The 24,016-nt window shown below is 30.7% G+C and overlaps 1 protein-coding gene and 1 long non-coding RNA gene across 2 annotated transcripts; one reads left to right on the forward strand and one right to left on the reverse strand.

Moving 5' to 3' along the window:
- Positions 1-7,100: 7,100 nt before the first annotated feature.
- LOC107486348 (uncharacterized) lies at positions 7,101-8,076 on the reverse strand. Its single transcript, XR_001591640.3, has 2 exons — positions 7,869-8,076; positions 7,101-7,513 (listed from the first exon to the last, which is right to left on the reverse strand). It is a non-coding gene; the product is annotated as an uncharacterized LOC107486348 (long non-coding RNA).
- Positions 8,077-13,757: 5,681 nt separating this feature from the next.
- LOC107486522 (protein trichome birefringence-like 19) lies at positions 13,758-20,040 on the forward strand. Its single transcript, XM_016107072.3, has 2 exons — positions 13,758-14,356; positions 19,130-20,040. Exons 1-2 carry the CDS (start codon positions 13,844-13,846, stop codon positions 19,934-19,936), a joined length of 1,320 nt encoding a protein of 439 aa, XP_015962558.1. The 5' UTR covers positions 13,758-13,843; the 3' UTR covers positions 19,937-20,040.
- Positions 20,041-24,016: the final 3,976 nt, after the last annotated feature.

The raw sequence follows: 24,016 nt of genomic DNA on the forward strand, positions 1-24,016 counted from the left end.
CTGCCAAGTATTGATACCCTAGTGGACTCCAGCTCGGGGTATCAATACTTATCATTTATGGACGCCTACTCGGGATATAATCAAATCCCAATGTATGAGCCAGACCAGGAGAAAACATCATTCATCACACCCAGAGCTAATTTCTGCTACGTGGTCATGTCATTCGGATTAAAGAATGCAGGAGCCATATATCAAAGGTTGATGAATAAAGTGTTTTCCTCTCACCTTGGGAGTCTAATGGAAGTATACGTCGACGACATACTGGTAAAGACCAAGAAAGAAGTCGACCTCTTGTCAGACCTCTCACAAGTCTTTGACACCATAAGGCTGCATGGGATGAGACTAAATCCTGCAAAGTGCGCCTTCGCGGTGGAGGCAGGGAAATTTCTAGGATTTATGCTAACACAAAGAGGGATCGAAGCCAATCCCGATAAGTGTAGAGCCATCCTAGAAATGAAAAGCCCGACTTGTTTGAGAGAAGTCCAACAGTTGAATGGCCGACTTGCAGCCCTCTCCAGATTTTTGGCAGGATCGGCACTAAAATCCCTTCCACTGTTCTCCTTATTAAGAAAGGGATGCCAGTTCGAATGGACTCCTGAATGTGAGGAGGCATTCCAGGAGTTCAAAAAGTTTTTAAGCCAACCTCCTATTCTGACCCGACCAGTATCTGGAAAAGACCTCGTCCTGTACTTATCCGTAGCGGATAAGGCTGTTTCATCAGCCCTAATAAGAGAAGATGAGGTCGGACAACATCCAGTTTATTTCATCAGTAAAGTTCTACAAGGCCCTGAGCTAAGGTACCACAAACTAGAGAAGTTTGCCTACTCATTAGTAATAGCCTCACGAAGGCTACGACCTTACTTTCAGGCTCACACAATAAGAGTCCGTACGAACCAACCCACGAAGCAAATCCTCCAAAAAACGGATGTTGTAGGGAGAATGGTTCAATGGGCAATAGAGCTCTCCGAGTTTGACTTAAGATATGAAACTCGAACAGCGATCAAAGCCCAATGCCTCGCCGACTTCGTTGCAGAATACGCAGGGGATCAGGAGGAAAAACCAACTACATGGAAACTCTATGTAGATGGATCATCCAACAAAAGAGGAAGTGGTGCAGGCATAATATTGGTAGATGAAAGAGGAACCCTGATAGAGGTTTCCCTAAAATTTGAATTCCCAGCTTCAAATAATCAGGCAGAGTATGAAGCCTTGATTGCTGGATTGAAGCTGGCAGAAGAAGTCGGTGCTACAAAGGTGATGATATACAGCGACTCACAAGTGGTGACCTCCCAGATAAGTGGAGAGTATCAGGCAAATGACTCAAATATGAAGAGGTACTTGGAGAAAACTCTGGAGCACCTTGGGCACTTTGCAGAAACCGAGGTAAAACACATAACTCGGGATCTGAACAGTAGAGCGGACGCCCTATCCAAGTTAGCAAATACCAAGCCGGGAGGGAACAACAGAAGCCTGATCCAAGAAACCCTCCAGGAACCCTCAGTAGTAAAAACAGAAGACAAACAAGAAGTACTTGAGGTAGTCGGTTTAAACCTCGGATGGATAAATCCCTTGGTCGAATACATGAAATTCGACATCCTCCCTAAAGAGGAGAAAGAGGCAAAAAAGATCCGAAGGGAAGCACAACACTACACCTTGGTGAGAAATATTCTCTACAGAAGGGGGATATCAACACCATTATTAAAGTGTGTACCGACCTCAAGAACTGCCGAGGTATTGGAGGAAGTACATAGTGGGATCTGCGGAAACCATCTCGGAGCAAGGTCACTAGCCAGAAAAGTAATCCGAGCTGGATTCTACTGGCCGACCTTGCAGAAAGATGCCACAGAATTTGTAAAAAAGTGTCAACCATGTCAGATGCATGCAAATTTCCACGTGGCTCCACCAGAAGAGCTCATCAGTGTCACTTCTCCATGGCCCTTTGCAAAATGGGGAATGGATTTGTTAGGTCCTTTTCCCCAAGCGCCAGGACAAGTCAAATACCTGATCGTGGGAATAGATTACTTCACAAAGTGGATAGAAGCAGAACCATTGGCCACCATCACCGCTCAAAGAAGTCGGAGGTTCCTCTACAAAAATATCATCACAAGATATGGGATATCTTATTCCATTACTACAGATAATGGAACCCAATTCACCGATTCTACCTTCAGAAGCTTAGTAGCCAGTATGAAAATCAAACACCAGTTCACCTCGGTGGAGCACCCGTAAGCCAATGGGCAAGCCGAGGCAGCCAACAAGGTCATACTGGCAGGGCTAAAGAAAAGATTGCAAAAATCAAAAGGAGCTTGGGCTGAAGAGCTCCCCCAAGTGCTATGGGCTTACAGGACAACGCCCCAATCCGCCACTGGAGAAATGCCCTTCCGACTAGTCTATGGCGTAGAAGCAATGATACCAATAGAAATCAATGAGCAAAGCCCAAGGGTAATTCTCCATGACGGGATTGGAAACATACAGAGGCACAAAGAGACTCCATGATGAGGTCGGAAACATACGGGGACACAAAGAGGAGCTCGACTTGCTCCCCGAAGTCCGAGAAGATGCCAGATAAGAGAAGCAGCGTTGAAGCAAAGGATGACTACAAGGTACAACAAAAAAGTCATTCGAAGAACATTTGCCCCGAATGACTTGGTCTTAATCAGAAACGACATTGGAGTCAACAAATCAGGGGAAGGAAAACTTGCTGCTAATTGGAAGGGACCATACAAAGTCAACGAAGTTTTAGGAAAAGGTTATTATAAAGTAACCGACCTGAACGGCACTGAGTTCCCAAGGTCATGGCATGCTTGTAATATGAAAAGGTATTACAGTTAAAAGCGAACTCTACTCCCTGATGTACTCTTTTCCCAACTTCATGATTTTTTTCCCAAAATCAAAGGGTTTTTTCTGGAGAAGGGTTTTTAACGAGGCATCATAGTAGAGGCTAAGGGAAAATAGGCTATTAAAAACCCTTAGTAGCAAGAAGGTACCTCCCCAATCAATAAAAGATCTTTCTTCATTTACAATATCTCTTATAAATTCCTTTTTTTGTTTTCTCTTTCTTTCTACGAAACGCGCCGACTTAAGTTCGACAAAACATGAAAATCCCATGAACCGACCTAGATGGTCGTCAGGATAAAACGACGAGGTACAAGTCGGTGTAAAGAGGTTATATAAGCTGATCGTAGCCAACTCAGAAACAACTCGACTCATAAGCTGAAACAAAACTCCGAGTAGAGAAGCTCGAAAACACTTCGACCCAAAAGTCGGAGCGAAGAACCGAGCAGAAGAAAAACGCATCGCAAAAATAACCTAAGTCATAAGAACTCAATAAAACATAGTTGAGCATAAGGAATAATAAAAAAGAGACTGAAAAAACCTAGGAAAAAAGTTTAAAGGCTGTCTAAAAGTCCTTAAACAAAAAGGCTCAGAAAAACAGACAAGCCAATGGGAAAGGTTTTCGAAAAAAGATCAAGGGGACTTCGAAATCAGAAAAGCATACACGCATAAGGTAACTTAAACCCTTATCCAAAAAAGGGCATTTACTTTTTTAACTTAAACCCTTATCCAAAAAAGGGCACTTATCAAAATATTTTGTTTACGGCCTTAAAAGGCCAAAAGAGATCGTTAGAACTGCACAAAACAAATAAAAGAGTTCAAAAACCAAAAGAAATTGTCCAAACACCACCAACAAACAACATGTAAAGAGTTTAAAAAAGGGGGGACTCACAGGCCGAGCCCCCATATAGCCATAAAAAAGTTATTTCTGCAGAGGAGTAGACGGATCACCACCACCAGAGTCAGGAGGAGCGCCACCAGGATCAGAAAGAGAGGCAACCACGAGAGATGAAGAGGAAGTCGGAGGAACAACAGAAGAACTCGAAGCGGCCTTTGAACGAGGAGGGGACTCAATAATCCTCTGCCCCCGAGTCTTCAATTCTGACTCAGAAACGATTATGGGGGCAGGAGGATCCACAATAGCACCATCAATGACGACCTTGTCTGGATCTAAAGGAGAAAGATCCAAGTCAGGAGCGATAACTCCGACCTGCTCCTTGAAAATCCTCCAAGCCTCCTCGGCACCATCAGCGATAGAGTCCTCCAACTTGGCATACGCATTTCGAGAGTTCAGCAAATCCTTCTTCACAGACACAAGATCTTGAAATAAACTCTGATAACTCTCTTGTGCTGTCTTCCTCAAACTCGCCTCCATGTTGTATTGGGCCCGCAACTTACTCTCCTTCTCCCGAAGGCTATCTCTCTCCGCCTTCAGCTTGGCGACCTCCTCCTTCAACTCCCTCTCATGCTCCTGATAAGAAAGAAGCCTCCCCTCCAGCTCCTCAACTTTCGAGGTTAACCCCAAAGAGCTGAGAGGAGTCTTCTCAAAAATATCCAAAAGCTTGCCACAAACACCTTCCGCCCTAAAACTCTCCTCAGCCAGAGTGGTGAGGTGGTTTCGAACAGAAACATCATCCATACTTATATGAGGATAGATGTTCTTTCGGACGAATGCAAGAGCATCCGCCTTAACCCCACCATCAAAAGAAGAGCCAGACTCTAAAGTCTTGCGCTTCTTCTTCTCTGGTTCAGAAAGAAGTCGGGCGGAGGGGAGTGGCCGAGACAAAGTTGAAGAAATCACAATGGGCTGAGTCCCCATAGTCTGAGGAGGAGGAGGAAGAGGAGGAGGAGAGACGATCGCCCTGGTACCACCAGTCCTAGCCCGGGATCTTGCCTTAGCCTCCTGAACTCTTTGGTAAGATTCCTGAGCATTCTTCCTTGCCATGTCTACAAAAGAAACAATTAGCAAAAATTATAAGTCGGCAAACCTCAAGTCGGCAGACACAAGTCGGAAATAAGAAATATATAAAAACTACCTAGTTGCGACCGAACAAAGGTCGGCGATCCCTGGAGGAATTTCCTAGTATCCAAGTATGGGGCCCTCCCCCACACTTCTCGGAAAAACCCCACAATGGCCGCCTCTACCTCATCCAGGTCATCCAGACTGTACTTCTCACAAGGGGAGGCCTCCAACCAATAGAGGGGAAAGCGAGGGGAAGAATTCTCATCCAAGAAAAAGGGATGGTGACCCTCTATAGCTTGCACTTTGAAAAAATAATTTTTGAAGTCGTGGAAGGATTCGTCAAAAAGGGTGAAAATTCTCCGACCTTGTATGGCTCGGAAAGACACCCATTGCTGCTTGTTATTTAGCCCACTAAAGGGCTTAGTCATGTGGAAAAGATAGAAGAAAATCCTCAAAGAGGTCGGAAAGTCCAAAGTGTGACTAATAAATTGGTAAATTTTCAGAAAACCCCAAGAATTGGGGTGAAGTTGGGTAGGGGCAACTTGACAGTGGTGCAAAACAGACATCTCAAAATGCGAAAAAGGAAGAAAAACACCCAAACGGGTGATCATACATTCATACATAAAGAAAAAATGAGGGGCCGCCTCTTCGGCCCTCCCAAAACAAACCCGGTCTTCTGGACCCGGGACTACCAACTCATACTTTGGCTCGTCCTCCTCAGAAGTACAAATCCTGTGGTGAGTACGAAGATGAGTAATAAACTCAGCATCGACCAAGGGTTCCTCCCCTAGGACCGTGACATCAACCCATTGAGAAAGAACATCTATGGAAGCCATTTCTTTTTTCTTACAAAGGGTGACAAAAACCTACAAAAGAAAAAGAAAAAGGAAATCAAAAACACGGTCTCTAAAGGGAGGAGATACGGAGGCAAAATCTACAAACCAACCTATCTACCTACGAGATAAAAGCATGCAAACACAAAGCATGTCATGAAAGAAGAAAAGCTAACCTTTTATCCAAAAGTGAAGGTTGGAAGAAGCAGAAGTCTCCGAAACACAAGAATGCAGCACGAACGAAGAAAGAAGAAATTCGAAAAATTGCAGAAACGAAAAAATAAAAAAGAGCGAAAGTATTTATAAACGTGCTAACGGACACGACGCTTGATTAGACGTAACTGTCAGAACCAAAAGGACACGGAAAGTCACGTCGGTTTTAGAAAATCACGTCGGTCCTCCAATAAGTCGGCTACGACCCCGAGTAGAATACTCGAACCCAAATCTTGAAAAAATTGGGCTCGAGTAGGGGCACTGTTCATACCCTGGCCCAATAATAAAGGCACAGGATCAATCAAAGAACCTAATCCAAAGGGTTGGGGCTCACCAGTACCAATCTTCATCCTATGAAGTCGGTACTCACCACGACCTGTTATAAAGAAGTCGGGTACGAGATTAGCTGGCGGATAAACACTCATTTAAAATGAATAACTATCCCTAGAATCTCTCTAACCACTTCCACGAGCCATATCTTAACCTCTCTAAGATAATGGGACGGTTAACGCCCTAAAAATATGGCAATACTCCAACGGTGGTTATTGGCTCACCACTATAAATACACTGACACCCCTCAGGTATCTCTAAGCCCAATACTCTCTAGACCTGCTCACACCCTTGCTAACTTAGGTATCGGAGTGTCTTTGCAGGTACCACCCCCCATCTCTTGGAACACACAACTCGGAAGCGGCTCTCAGACGTAAACCAAGTCGGAGACCACACTCCTCCAGCGCTTGGGCCTCAAACAAATCCAACCACCGTCCGATTCTAGGTAAGCCCCGGAACAAGTATATTCTTAAAAATCTCAGCCCTTAAAGTGTTTAATTTACTTGCACACATAGGCCTTTAAAAATAAAATAACAACAGAACAATTTCTTGTGCCACCAATTTATTATATTCATGACATTAATAATTTTTTTAAATAAATAAAATTGAATGGCATAACTACCCTGAACTATTTCTTCATAGATGGTCCAACCAAAAATGGCCCTGATTTTAATACGCAATAAATATGAAAACGAAAGGAGCTAAGTGAAAAATCTGTATACTTTGAGATTAAAACAAGGATTCCCCCTTCCCCACAAACAAGTTTTTACAGCTTTATTTGCTTAAAAAAAATTAATTTATTATCTATTTAAACTCTATTTAAAAATTGTTATTGCATGCTACTTAATTATTGCATATATACACAAGACTAAATTTAAAATTGACATGAGTTGATTATTTTATTAATAGAAGATTAATTAGAAAAATTAAGCTAAATATACGTTATACACACTGAAATTGGAAGTACATAAATATGGAAGAGCATTACATTACATAAGCTTAATTAATTAACTTATATTAAAGAGAATGTATATATATGTTACTACATTGAAGAAGATAATACAATTATTAGAAGGTGTAAGTCTTGGAAGATTTTGGTGAATCAGCAATTTTGAGTGTGTCTTCAATAAGCTTTCTGGCTTTTCTGCTTCGAATCTCAACCCTCATGCTCTCACTCTTCTCCATCTTATCATAATAATAAGATGATGCTTTCTTCATCATTTTCAATGACTTTATCTTTGACTTTAGATTCACCACAAGCCTTCCCAAACCCTTCATCTCTCTGATCTTTTTTTCTATCTATATATCTTCTTCTATCTACTCATCTTATTAATTCTAGCTGCTCCAAATAAATAAATAAATAAATGACTCGTCATAGAAGTAGTGCATGGGAAAATTAAAGAAGAATAAATAAATAAAAAAATATAGACAAATAATTCTTAATCAGTCAACTTTAAACAATTAAAATTAATAATTATTTATTTTAAATTTTTTATAAAATAAAATTTTAATAATCACTAATTATTGATAATTTAAAAAATTAAAATTATCTTGTTAATTAAACCTCTCTGTTGATTACTTAGCAGAATTCATAAATGATAAGTGAAAATGAAACTCAAGAAAGGAGAAAAATAAAAAAGGGAAAAGAAAAAGGAGGAATTGAAACAATAAATTAAAGTAATAATTAACCTTACCTTAGTACCTTAGGTTGTTGAGGTGGTGCAATACTATTTGGTTATAAGTTGAAAAGAAGCTCCCACAATTGCACTAAAAGTGTAGAGAGAAAAGAGAGAGTAAGAGAATGAAGAAAGGAAGGAATATGAATGGAGGAAGAGAGAATTAATATGAATATGAAGAATGAGAGGAAGGTGGGTTGGTTGTCAGTATTTCAGTGAGTGTTGTATGGTAACCATTAAGACCACGCATATATATGCCAAGGACCTCATCACCCCAACACTTCAAATTCCTATACATGTTACTATGTATTTTTATCGAGAAATGGTAGATAATTATTTTTTTTTAACTAAGTTTAACTAACTCAAATTTATATATATGATTAGAAAATTTTGATGTTAAAAATAAAAAAAAATTATATATCATAATTAAAAAATTTTGATATTATTTTTTTAATAAATTTTATATAATTTAAAATTCTTCTTCTTTTCTTTCGTCTTCTTTATTATTATCTTTTAATTCTTTCTCTTCTCGTTTTATATTTTTATAATTTTTTTATTTTGTCCTCTTAACAAAAATATATATCACGAGTAAATAATTTTGGTGTTAAATTTTAAAAAAATTCTTGTATCATGATTAAAATATTCAATGTTATTTTTAATAAAATCTGCAAAATTCAAAATTTTTCTAATTCTTTCTCTTTCTCTTTATCATCATTCATTATCATTGTTATTATCTTATTTTTTATTCTCATAATTTTTTTTATTTCACCATCTTAATAAAAATTAGTGTTATTATTAAAAAATTTTGGTATCAAAATTAAAAAATTTAGGTACTACTTTTTTTAATAAATTTTGCACAATTCAAGACTTCTCATCCTTCTTTTATTCATTATTGTCTTTTTATTTTTCTCTTATTTTTTCAATATTTTTCTTATTTTTTTCTTTTTGTTTCGTTCTCTGATTTTAATCTTAACAAAAATAAAAATAAGAGAAAGAAATAAAAAAAATAAGAAATAAAAAAGACTGCAATAACCAAGAAGAGGTAAGAAAAAAAAGAAAAAAAAATGCAACAACAATAATAATGATAAAAAAATGTATGAAAAAAAATATGTAATTTATATGTACGATGGGAGTATTTTTGTTGAATTTAGAATAATTTAATTAAATTTAATTCACAAAAATACTTTTTTTAGTGACTTAAGAAATACTTTGATATATAATAAGACCAATCTTATTGTTATTAGTGTAAAATAAATAGAATTAATGTATGATGGTCAAACAAACAGACAATTAATCTGAATCAAAATAAGTACTTAGTAATTTTAGTTGACTTGAACTTTTTTTTTTGTTATATCTTTAAATAAGTTATTTTTTTGTAAGAATAAGTAAAAGAAATTTAATTAATTAATATTAGTTAATTTTTTTGTTATAAAATTATTTTTTTAAATTTTTTTAGAAGAATTAGAGTTTAAATTTAAATGTAAAATTTAAAATTTAAAATTAATAAAAATTGCTTAATATTAATTAAAAAAAAAGTTAGCTCTCTAGTTTATATTTTTTTTTGTATTTTTTGTGTCTTGAATATATGTTTTGTAAATAATTCAGAAATTAGTGCTCGAAGCATTTGAATAATAAAGCACAAAAGACTAGCCTTATTCAGCCAAGCATGTCTAGGCTAAAATAATAATATTGAAGATTATATATCTATTTTTGAACAACCGTAAAAAGAAAAATCTATTTTTGAACAAAATTTATTCAACATTATTAATTAAATGCATGAAAACCATGAAATCAAACGTGGATGAATGACATAACTACTCATCAAGTCCAATAAATTCATATCTAAATGACAGTAACCAGTTACATAAAGTCAAGGGGATTTTAATTTGTTTGATAATTATGAAAAAAAAATGATAAGTTCAAAAAAATAAAAAAATTTGTTGGAATATTCAACTAATTGATATAAATGAGAGAGAAAATTTAATTCGAAAAGAGAGAACACCTTCTAATTAGTTTTCTCATGCGTACCATCAACCAATAATTGAGATGACGTTTTTTAAATAAAAGAAAAAAAATTCAAGATTATTTTTACTCTTTAGCATATATTAGTGAAGAAAAACGTATTTTTGACTAACATAAATATTAAATTTTTTTTAATAAATAAATTTAGGTCGCTATATATATCGTACTACTACATAGTCCAAGTGTCACAACAAACCAAAATACCAAACTTGCTTCCAAAATAAATCTATCAATAAGATGCATTTAGAAGAACACATTTACAATGTGGCATACCGTGACATAACCACCTTACATAACATGCATAAATATCATCACATATTCACATATATATGGATTTCTTATATGGGAATAATTTTTTTTTCTTCCTATTCACATTTATGCAACGTGACACATTTCAGTATATTCTCGTCAAGCATGTTATCAATATATGAAATTATAAATACAACTTCATCGTATAAAAGTTTGGCCCTTAACACCACCAATAAGGTAAACCACTCCATTTCTTACAATTTCAAAGTTTTCAAATTCTGGTTAATATGTAGTTGATTAAATTATTAGATTGTGAAATTAATAGATTAAATTTCTGGTAAACTTGCTCATTTCTAATAATATAATATCAAAGATTGATATACACGTATTAGTAGGAGATAATGAAGATTGAAAGTTAAGTAAAACTAACTATAGCTAACTTGTAACAAATTACTAATTACTATGTATATATATATATAACTAACTCCTAACAAATAAACACAAATGACATAAGCTTTTGGCAATAATTAACTTTCTCTCTTTTTGATGAAGGTGAAATTTAACAACCTCCAACACACGTGTTCTTTTTACAAAAACTAGTAATTTTTTTTACACTAAAATATCTTCTTCTTTTTTGAAAAAAATGACGATCAAATATTTTTGGGCTCAGTGACAAGTGGATATGTAATGGACCTCGACAACTTTGTGAAAAAGAGGCCCATTATGTAAAAATGAAATGGATATCAAATTTCAAGATATCATGACCAAAAATATATGATATGATCATCGCCAAAAACAAAACTCAAGATATGACTTTATTCCAAAAAAGTTTCAAGACATGATTAGGGTCCAAAAATGTAGTTCAAAATATTAGCACTTTGGAACAAAATAAACCTTTTTTTCATACAACTCAGTGAACTCACACACATATACTCTACAAAAAATTTTAATATACTCTCTATTGGAACTCGAATATGAGAATGTAGTTATTATTACCGTTGAAATCATGAGTGACAAAGACCAGAAATATAAAATGAATTCAAACTTTTACTACCAAAAAAAAAGAAAACAGAAAAATTATAATTAACATAGACAATAAGGTAATATTATGGTGTTTTGTAACTTTAATTTCACTGAACAGTGAAAGGAATTCTTTTATAATAGAAAAAATAAAAAATAATATGTGTAAAATGTAATGAATATATCTCTACAAATTTAATAAAAATGTTCGCGTGGTAAAGCGGGCCGACCCACCCCAACTTGCCCCGTCCCACCTAGGCCAGTAAACGGGGCAGGTTAGTCCGCCCTGTCAAACTAAAGTGGGTTCAAAATATTAGCCTGTCCCGTTTTATAGTGGATTATTGGCGGGTCGGCAGGCTAGCCCGCTTGATTCTTTTTTTTTTAAATAAAATTTATTAAAATTAATCAAAAAATAAGATAATTTTTTTTACTATCTTTTTCTTAACTTTTAACTTCAATAAAATTGTTCAAAATAATATTTATTAATAGAACCATCTTTATTTTAAAAAATAAATCACATAATTTGAGCATATATACGAAATTGTAAAATAAAATAAATAAAGTTAATAACTAAAAGAAGAATAAAAAATAAAAAAAGAGTTTAAAAATTATATAATTATTAATTTTGTTGTAGTAATTATTTTTTTATTTAATAAAAAAATAAAAATTTTTGGCCCAACTGGTTGGTCTGTCCCGTCAAAATCCGCAAATTTTGGCGATGTAAATTTGGCGAATTTTCTTAATTTAGTGGGTTCTAAAATCTAGCCTGATCCATCTTTCTTAACGGATTCGACAGGTCAACCCGAAAGATTCGTACCATCCCAAAAATTTTTCATATGAAAATACATTTTACTAAAGAAATTCTCATACATAGATTCTAATTGCCAAGTTGAAAATTGCTTCTATGACAGTATGACTATGAGTTGTTCATGTTTATAAAAATTTTGAAAAAGAAATCCTATAATAAGTATACATAGACACCAAGATAATGCAACTGAGTATCAATTAGATAAAGCAGAGATCTGATCCGGATTCAAAAATTGTCACATGCAAACGCTAGTTTTATTCCTTAATATATATTAGGGTATCTGAAGGTCTTAATTAATTAATTAAAACAAAGAGTTTAATAATATTGCTCAACTATATCGATGTACAGAGTAGACGCACTTGAACCTTGAGAAACGAAATATCTCGTCTAGTATTTTATTTTTGTCCTAATAAGCTTGTTAGATATAAAAATGTAGCTTTGAATAATGACCACATAGATCTCATAATATATAATAATCTTGGCTGCTACAGATCCGTGTAGATATCAGAGTCAATCAATTTACTTTCAATTTGCATATTAAAACAAATAAATTTCAGAAGTTTTATTGTATCTTCAACTTAATTAATTTTTTAGTAAACATTAAAACATGTGTCGACATCATCAACTACCCTAAAAAAATAACAAAATAAAATGAAATAGTACCAATACTATCGATCTCTTGTCGAAAGAAGCAATCTCTAATAATAACTAATTCTTATTAGCGTACTATATAATATAAGTTAGTAAGTTACTGTATTAATCATACATAATTAGAATTTAAAACAAATAAGTAATTATCTTAATTAAAGGATATAATTAAATAAATTAAGTGAACAAAATTGCCCTTGCTTTGGGCCGAAACTTATTATGCTAGTAGTTAGTCAATAAAAAAAAAAAGTGCCCATATATTATTGCAAGAGAAATTACTTAATACTATCTTAATATTCAAAATTGGTAGATATATATGATAAAAATTTAAAATACCAAACACTTAAATTATTTATAATACTTCTATATTAGTATACCCATGTTATTAAGGAGGGTAAAAGACAAAATCAGAAGTATAAAGCACTCACATGCCGGATAATGTAAATAATCAAAATCTTATCATATAAAATAGTTTTGGTGTGTTATTATACTAATACTTCCAATTGAAAAAGTCCTTTCAATTAATTAAAGCGGAGAACCCCATGTATGAGAAGATTATATTAAGGAAAGCAATACTCAACTACTCAATAATTAAGAAATCAAAAGAGAATTTCCTTTCAAGTTTGAATATTTATTACACGTACACAAATAATATGACATTAATTAAAGAATGGCTTAATGTCGGCATGCTCAAAATAGAGTGAAAATAAAATGTTTGGTGTTTTTAAATACTTGATTTACAATAAAGTTTAAAAATACATATTTAATTTACATTTCTTAGTAATAGTAATACCCAAATTAGTCATTAAAAAAAGTTTACTGGAAAATTTTAATTTTTAACAAATTTTAATCACTAAATCAACTTTTTATATTTTATTAGACAAATCAGTTTTCTATCAGATTGTTATCTATATAAAAATTAGTTTAAAAATTTAAAAAAATAGAAATTTTTATTATTTTATTAAATAAAAATAATAATTAATTTTAAAAAATTTATATTACCCTTTTATTAATAATATTCATATTAACTTATTGAAAGACCCTTTAACTAAAATCAAATACCAAACCAACCAAAACATTTGGATAGTAAGAAAAAAAAAAAGAAAAGAAAAATTACCCCATGTATATAATATGAGCAAAACTCATATACTTCCTCTCCATTTCCTTCACTCATAGTGTGTTTCTTTTTATATATAAAAATATCTCTCTCTCTCTCTTTATTTCTAGCTTCCTTTATTTTCCAAAAATGAAGTTCCAAGTAATGGAGCTTCTATTTGGAAAGAACACACCAAAACAAATGATTCCAAAAGTAACACTTCTTGCAGTGTTTGCCATACTTGTATTCACAGTCACACCATTATCCTACCCTTTATTCAGATACTCTTCTTCCTCATCATACCTAAAGAAGAATAGTGATAAAGCATCATCAGCATTTGATGATTTGAACCAATTCTCACAAAGCTTGCCTTCAACTTCAGTGAAGAAATGTGACATCTTCAGTGGTGAGTGGGTCCCAAATCCAAAGGCACCATATTACACAAACAAAACATGTTGGGCAATTCATGAACACCAGAATTGCATGAAGTATGGTAGACCTGATTCTGAGTTCATGAAATGGAGGTGGAAGCCTAATGGTTGTGACTTACCAGTATTCAACCCTTTTCAGTTCCTTGAACTTGTTAGAGGCAAATCTTTGGCTTTTGTTGGAGATTCTGTTGGAAGAAATCAAATGCAATCCATGATTTGCCTTCTTTCAAGGGTAAGTCTCTTCTCATCTTCTTCTTTCTTTCGTTATTATTTTAAAGCGATTAATTTTGATACATTGATTCGTAGAATTATATCTGTTCATTTAAATGACCATTTACGTAATTAATATAAAATATAATTATTTTTATTGATATAAAATTGTGAATACGTGTGTAAAATTATTTACCTCGACAATACATTAAAATTAAAATCTTATTTTAAACTGTAGTTACATTTGCAAATTTATTAAGTTATTGTATTGTAAAAATTGCATTATAAAAAATTAATATATATAATTAATTATGTATTATCTTATTAAAAAATAAATTTTTAAATTTATTATCTAAAAGTCATGAAAATACATAAATCTAAATTAGATAAAACTTTTGTTATAATACATGATTGTTGTTGCAATAACTGCATGCAGCAAAATCAATGCCGTTACTATACAATATTGCCGTTGTAGACTACAATAAATAAAATAAATTTTGATTTATTTTGATTAAATTTTTTTATCAAATATTTTTATTAAAGTAACGACTTACAACAATTATTTTATTTTATTTTATTTTATTTTATTTTATTTTCGTGTCAATTTTATATATGAACAATATACACTAAAAATAACCCGGTAAATTTTTTGTTCTTTGGAGTGGAAAAAACTAGAAAATTTGTTTAGTGAATTCTTTTGGGACTAATTAAACCCCAATATAGGTGTCCTTTATTGTGTCTCAAAAATATTCTTCCATGGTACATAATATGCTCTATATCTGATTACATATCCAAAATGCTTGCATCCTTATCACCTAAGCTATTATAGAGCCAAACATAGCTAACTTATAATATATAGTGTAATCTTTTCCTTTCTTTGAAAACCTTTTCATTTTTAGTCCTTGAGAGGGAATTTTAAATTACTTTTACCTTAGGGGTAGGGAAAATTTTATGAATTTCATGATTTCACCTTGGTGAAAAGATATCATCATTATTTTATTTTTTTAATATTTAATTTGCTATAAATTGGGTAGGCTCGTGAAGATTATATATCGTCATTGATATGGCCAACAAGTCTCTATCTAATCTATATGTCGTTATTAAGCACAATATTCCAATAATAATAGTAATTTTTTGTCTTCATTATTATTATTTTATTTTTCTCTTTAGAAATTAGTAAATTAGTCCATGCATGCATGTGTAAGTGTCCTAGCTGCTCCTATTTGTATTTTACCTACTTTAATTATTTGTCCTTTAATTTCACCAAGAGAAATTAATGAGAGGTTAGTTCACCTAAGCCCATTTGAATTTCAAGGATTATAATAATAATATATAGATTAGGTGAAAATAATGAAATTGAAAGAAGAGAGTAACATGCATAGCAACATGTAAGTAAGCATGCATGCCGAGGAATGCATATTATATAGGAATCTTTTCTCTGGCAACTGTGACAAACACGTTGAATTCAATGAATCTTGTCCTCCACGTCCAACACTAGCCACATGAAACAAAATCAGAACACTAATGTCTAATAATATATAAAATTAGTTCACATAATTATTAGTCATTTTTTGGAGACATACCAAAACCTAAAGTCTTAGTGGGAACTTGTGCCTCAGTCAGTAATAGTTCTCATACATTCCAATTCCATCCACAAAGGTGACTAATAATTATTGTTCATTATAATTGGCAGCAGAAAATGTTAGTCTTGCATTAAAATTGAAAGTTTGGTGGCCACCATATATACACAAAGAAGCACAAAATAAATAAATAAATAAATAATTTTAATTTGATAGATAGGTGAAATTTATAATTTTATCTCTTTAATTATTTATTTTATCTTTATATAGTGTCTCTACTTCCATTTACTATATTCCCTGAGCATGCCCTTTAACTACTCTATAATGATTGGGAGCAGGTGAAATTTTTTTTTTTTTGACAATTCTCATATATCCTTTGATATAATTTTTGGTACTAATAAGTTAAATTAAATATACTTAATTATAATTTGATATCAATTAAAGTATAGTAGTTCTGAAATTTCATGTGCTCTAAAGTCCAAGTGTTCAATTCCACTTAGTATGTGGTATTAGAAGTTTCATTTCATTTAAAAGAATTATATTAGGGAATTAATTTTTTTCAACTAATATCAATTAAATTTTTTAAAATTAATTTATTTATTTTAAATTCTAGACCTTAAATTATAAATCTAAAATATTAAAATTAGCTAATAATATTAACTAATTAGAAGTGGACTCCTTATACTTTTTCTAACATAAATTCCCAATAAAAAGAACTAATAAATCAACAATAATAATGTGATAGGGATTGGGTATTATAGGTTTAGGTATGAAATTCCCATCAAACAAAACAATAATTAAATAAAGAATAATTTAATAAGGCGTTGAGTAGAGTTTCAATAATTGATGAAGCTCTAACTACGCCCACAATTATTAGAAAAAAAAATGGTTGAGAAGTCACATTCCCAAAGGTGGAAAAAGTAAAGGGTAACACTGATCACTGTAGATTTTGTCAATTAGTCTTGTTGACACATGACTACTGCTTGTTTTGTATTAAGCCATTGTTTCTTTGTGTAATGGATGCCAAATTGAAGCTAGCTAGCCATGCAAAAATCCTTGTTAGCTTGGAAAAGTAGAGAAAGAAAATCCAAAATAGTCTTAACAACTATATCGTGTTTCATGGGAATCCAAGATGATGAAAAAACCCTGTGATATGTCATAGGGACCACTCATCAATATTCAATTCTTCTAAAAATATAAATGGATTTAGCTTTAAAATGCTTTTTAAGAATATATTTTAAAAATATAACAATATTTGTTGGTAGTAAAGTTTTTTTTTAACGTTTAATTGTATTTAATTTTGTCTTTAATATTTTTTATTTGTATCAAAATTATTTTTAGATATTAACTCTATTTAAAATATTGGAGACAAAGTTAAAAATATTTAATAATAATTTTAAAATAAATAAAAAATATTAAAGATAAAATTAAATTAAATGAGTCGAACAGGTTAAGAATAAAATTAAATAAAATTAAACATTATGAATATTTAAAAAAATTATAAATATTAAGGAAAAAATATATTTTATTTTGTTTTTTAATTTTTTTATATTTAATACACTAAAAATATAAAAAATTAAAATTTTTTAATTAAATAATTCTTTTATAGTACTCTTAAAATATAACATGAAGATAGATATTATCAAAGCCAATAAAATATCTTATAATCTATGGCACAAAAGTGAATGCATGTAATAATGTTATTATGACTTTAGTGTTATGCATTATCTGTAGATTAATTATACTTTTTTTTTTGGGATAATTGTGTGTCTTTTCCGCAAACGTTCACATGTAAACAATATAGCTTTAGCTGGATCCTTGCTATTGACACATGCCGGGTTTCTCTTCAATAGCAACAAGCTAAGAAATCATGAAACCTAAAAGATTAAATATAAAATTAATAATAATATAATAAATCTAAAGGGAATAATGCTACTTCTAGAACAATTAGAAAAGCTTTAAGTTTAGGACATTTTTTTTTTTGTGTCTTAAGTTTAGGACATTTAAAGTGGTACATGTATGGTACTAGCTAAGAGTCCACGCACATAGGGAAATTAATGGTTTAAATTTTGGAATTTGACTATAATAACGTAGTATAATAATAGGAGTGGCTAGTTGTACTTGTACGATTAATTAATTAATTATTACATAAGATTTGTCGTCGAAAACAGGTATTCAATTCAATGATTATTTAATAGGGTCGATGAGTTTACACAAGTTACGTAAGATAATAAACAAGTCAATGAGAAATAGTATATTATTGTCGGTTAATTAAACTAAGGGACTGTGAGAAAATTTACGGAAAAAACTATAAAATTTAAGCTTCTTGTTATTTTTTTTTTTTGAAATAAAATTTAAAAACTTTTACTTATAAGGTACATATTAGGTAGACTCATTAAATAATAAAGGCATTCATTTTAGATAAGTTAATATGTCACAAATATACATTCACAGAAATTAAAGAATGAATTGAATGAAGCTTAGCTTGAATATATCAGCTATTTTATTTTATTTTATTTTTAAGTATGTATGTGGTGTTTTACCTTGCTTCCATTTTATCTTCTTGTCCTATAGTTGAGTTTTGGCTTTTCCTTTGTTAAAGATTAATGTTTTTTTGGCAGTAGTATGTTATTCATGTAAAATCCATTCTAACACTTTCTTTTTTATTTAATGCTGTTATCTTTAATTTTATTGAGCAACCTCGCATCAATGCCCCCAAACTAAAAACACAAAGGGTAAAATTGTCATTTACATTATAAAAGAACAAATATATTACCTACTTTTGAATGATAAAAAATAAAAAATTAAATAATGTTACCATCCAATTAATAATGTCAATATTTAAAATAGTATCTCTTAATATTGAGAGTAGCAAATAAATTATCTAATAAAAACTATCCCTTAACACTAGAATTCCTTTCATATATATTGTTAACAATAATATTGAATACGACTATGATACTTATACCAAAATCAGCTATCAAAGTCTGCTACAAATATAAAATATATATTGAAATATAAATACACATTGAGAATAAATTAAATTACATATATATTTATCTATATGGTTGATTTTGGCGTGCGAATAATATTTTTATATTGATTATATTTTTAATTTCCACCTCAAGCTAAATTGATAATTTACTCTATTTCACATTGATAATGTACCTAATATATATTTTGGGCCTTGATATGAACATGTAAATTATTTTCAGGCAGAATGGCCCATAGATGTGTCATTAACAAGAGATGACTATTTCATGAGGTGGAAATATCCAAGCTACAATTTCACCATGGCATCTTTTTGGACACCCCATTTGGTAAGATCCCATGAAGGTGCAAAAGGACCAAGCCAAACAGGCCTTTACAGCCTTTACCTTGATGAGCCTGATGAGAAATGGATCACCCAAATTCAAGACTTTGACTATATCATTCTCAATGGAGGCCATTGGTTCACAAGGTCAATGGTCTTCTATGAGAATCAAAAACTTGTTGGCTGCCATTATTGCCTCTTAGAAAATGTCCCTGACCTAACTATGTACTATGGTTATAGAAAGGCATTTAGGACTGCTTTTAGGGCAATCAATAACCTAGAGAATTTTAAGGGCATCACATATCTTAGGACATTTTCACCCTCACATTTTGAGAATGGGTTGTGGAATCAAGGTGGGAATTGTGTTAGGACTAAGCCATTTAGGAGCAATGAGACACAATTAGAAGGTCTTAATTTGGAGTTTTATATGATCCAATTAGAAGAGTTTAAGGTTGCTGAAAAGGAAGCTAGAAAGAAGGGATTGAGATTAAGGTTGCTTGACACAACACAAGCAACATTGTTGAGACCAGATGGGCATCCAAGTAGGTTTGGTCATTGGCCCAATGAGAATGTTACATTGTACAATGATTGTGTTCATTGGTGCTTGCCTGGTCCCATTGACACGTGGAGTGATTTCCTTCTTGAAATGTTGAAGATGGAGGGTGTTAGATCAGCTCAAGAGAAGAAGCTTCATTTCAGAACAAATTAAATCAATATACATTATTTCATGCATGATGCAAATTATTCATCAATTTTATACATATTTGTAATTGTATTTGTATTATTTGCATCAAACTACCTTGCCCAGCCTTATATGTGCTTTGTAAATTTTTCTTTTGATATATATATATATATATATATAGCATTACAAAAAATGGGTAACAAATTAAATTATGAATGATAAAGTTTCAAATAAAGTAACACTTAATTCAGTTGCATCCTACAATAATGATGGGACCTTAATTATCTTGGAACAAACATTTTCGGAATTCAGAGCACCATGATTTCTAAAGATCACGTAAAGAGATGGTAGAAATTTCGTTACATTATTTGATGTATTCGATGTATTTGATTAAATTGTTAAAATTTAATTTTATATAGAACTTCGTTAGCTTTGTAATCATTAGCTTAAAAATGTATAACAAAAACCCTTATCTAGCGCTACTATATGCGTTCGGAAATTTCTCTAATGAAAAGTAAATGTGGGGATTTTAGGAGAATATAAATTGGAAAAGTATAGGGTACCAATATATTATCTGCCAACTTTTGCCAACTCTTATTTATATTTGTGTTTTATGGAAGTGTATTCGTAGATGTGTCTAGTAATTAATATATTTTAAATACATATATAAAGAGACACATCCAGAAAATATATCTATAAAGACACTTCTATTAAACACAGTTATAAAAAAGACATTTTTATTAGACACATCTACGAACACACTTCTATAAAACACAAATATAAATAAGAGTTGGCAGAAGTTGGCAGATACGTTGTTAGTAACGTAGCAGAACCGATATAAATTTTACATCATGTTTTTATTTTCTAAAACTTTTTATTATTAAAAAGACCTCTATTCTTCATTAAAATAAAAAAAAACTATTTACCATAATATAAGCTATCCGTTCGATCAAGAGATCTATATATGAACCAATATATATTATATACGTTAGAGATATAATTATTCACATGTTTTTTTTGTCAGTTTAAATTTATAGAAAAAATAATATAATGACATAGTATCAACTTCTATAACTAAAAAGTCTATAATTTGATTCTTATTATTCTCAAAAAAAAAAACTAGCATAATACAAATAAAAAAATATATAAAAATTTAAGTAAATCTAATATAAAATTTTTATTTATATAAAGAACCATAATAAAAATATAATAATTTATATATATCTCTTTTTATCAATTTAAATTTTTTAAAAAATTAATGTTGACAGTATATAATTTACTTCAAAGCAATATATAACGTGGAATAATGTGAAGTTTCTTTCTTTTAAAAAAAATCACCCGTTAACAATAAAAGGCTACTAGTGATGGATCTGTGTATTTAGTTTATTTTTTCCCAAAAACTAAAGCTCTTACTTCACTATAGCAACTAAAAGTTATAACTAAAGGAAATCAATTATTTATATAAATTAGAGATTTACATTTTATTAATTAAAATAATGCATTTTATGTAAAATCCAATTATTAAAAAACACAGACCATACATCCATCTGGATGTGGAGGGGAACAAACTTTTCTTGCTTGGTCTTATCTGATTATGATATTAATTAATAATCCACTATTATTGGTGGATGCTAATATATACAACCAAAACAAAAAATTTGGTGGCTAACAAGTAACATGCCATCTTGATAAGTGATAACAATAGAAAATGATCCCTTAACAAACAAGCTAATTAAGCTGCATTTTAATCACTGTTTTTTTATGTCAATGTCACATTGAAATCCCTTAATAATGCTAGTGAACATTCCTTATCTCTAGGTCATAGAGTTCGAAAAAATAAAATAAAATATCAAAGTTAAATAATCCAGTAAGAAAAAATATTGAAAAACAATGTTAATTATAAACAATGTGAACAATGAATTAAAAAAAAATAGAATATCGATCATTATTGCATTATTATGAATTTATCATCACTTCTGGCTCATAATTCGTTGTGGGGATCAATGATTATAGGAATGAATTCTCTCTATACTATTATTATCAGTGTCAAGTAGAATAATCCATCATGACATTTCGGTAGTGCTGTTTACAGAAAGAGATAGATCATCATAATAATTTGATGGAAATACTAGTATTCTGAAAGCGCCCTTCCAACCATAAGAGAGATATTGCTATAACAACTATAATAATTAACGAATGCCATACCACAAAACAAAATAAAATCAGTGACAGATTAATTTGTGTCACTTTATAGATAATTTTTCTTTCTTAATTAATATAATTCACATTTTCAGATTTTAATATATTTATATATAATATTTATTAAACATTTATCATTATAAATTAATTACTAAACATAATAATATTTTAATAAATATTTTTTATTTATGTACAAATGAAAAGTATTTATATATTACAAATTGTGTAAGGCATTTTGATAAATATATAAAGTTATCAAATAATATTGCCTTTAGAATTTAAAATCCAATGGATGTTGTAGAGTTTTCTTTTTTGGTTGTTCTTTCAGGACCATAAATATGAATTATAAATTCATAAAATTAATAATTTCCTTGTTCTTATGCAAACATTATCAGAGAAGAGGGCCACTTTAAAGATTTTTGCAGCTTTTATGCATTGTTGGTTTTTGGACTTTGTCTTTGATTCAAACATTATTCCCTTATTACTTGTAGTTGTTGCTGCCAGCTGCTGGCATGCATTTTTTTCCATTCTTAAAAAGAAACTTCTAATAAGGACTTTTTATATGATGAAAATCACATGCAACAATAATGTATTTTATTTTATTCTATTTTATTATTTACGTATTATTTTCCTGTGTTAAGATTATTCTCAAAGTAACTAATTATATTTTGAAAAAAATAAATAAATATGTGCTATTTAAAAATATAAGTTTAATGCAACTAAAAAATTATATTTTTTCTAAGGGTGGTTTATTTAGAAAATCTCCATCATTCATGTTTTTGTTCTGATATGAATTCTGTATTTCATTTATCAAATTTAATAAAATATATTTTTATCTTTGAAATAAAATAATTTTTTATCAATATTAGTCAATTTTCTTAAAAATAACTTTTATTCTAAATTATAAATCATAAATTTTATCAAAAAAAAATTTGGTCCTCAATCCTTCAATCCACAAGTTGAGCAGTTTCTAAGCCTCTCCTTTTCATAGGCATGCACCTCCGATCAAGTGCGACAAATTAATCTCCTCATCAAGATGGTGGTTGCTAATTTCATTATTTCTTATTATCAATTTTTTTATTCTGATCCATCCTTTTCTTCCAGCTTTCAAATAAAGGACGGAATAAGAGGCAGATAAAGCAACATACACTTGGAATTAAGGGATTCACTCATGCTTTTAATTTGACATATCCACTTCCATTTTATTTATCCATCATATCAAATATTTTAGTTACTATATTTAATAATTTAGTAGATCATTATATAATACTTGATCAAATTAAACGACTAATTATTCTAGGAAAAGGAACAAAGTGAATTATGCTCATTTTAGAAACATTTTTCAATATGTACACGTCTATATATGTGCTTTATTATGAGTTAGAAATATGCATAGAGTAAATTATGACTTTTATTTCATGTGAGATACATGTAATTAATTAAACTGATTAATTATATTGTATTGTGCATAATATTTTTGTTAATTGTTCATAAAACTTTTTAAAATTTAAGCTATATTATATTTGGTCGTTTTTCATTTTATAAAATTTTATATTGATTTTATAACATTGACATTATTGTTAATTAAAAAAGAAGGGAAAAAAGTGTTATGTATAATTTATTTAACTTAAGAAAAATCAGTACAACTTTTTCCTAATTTAAATGAATGAAACATTATTGTTAAGCATGTTTTATAGGATGAAAATTCAATATAATTAATTTTATGTAAAGACAGTTAATAATAGTTAGGTAATATAATTTAGTCAAATCTATTAAATTATATAACGACTTTTAACTATTAATTTTAAAGGAAATTAACTGTATTTAAGTTTCTACCGTTTTATTTATGGTATAATATATCACAAAAATGTGGATATATATAAATTAGCTTTTATTGCAAAACCTTTT

This window comes from Arachis duranensis, chromosome 4 (genome assembly GCF_000817695.3).
Source record: "Arachis duranensis cultivar V14167 chromosome 4, aradu.V14167.gnm2.J7QH, whole genome shotgun sequence".
Classification (NCBI taxonomy): Eukaryota; Viridiplantae; Streptophyta; class Magnoliopsida; order Fabales; family Fabaceae; genus Arachis; species Arachis duranensis.

Coding starts and splice junctions, on each gene's coding strand:
- LOC107486522 (XM_016107072.3), top strand. CDS start 13,844: ATGAAGTTCCAAGTAATGGAGCTTCTATTTGGAAAGAACACACCAAAA. Junction 14,357..19,129: donor TGATTTGCCTTCTTTCAAGG/GTAAGTCTCTTC, acceptor AATTATTTTCAG/GCAGAATGGCCCATAGATGT.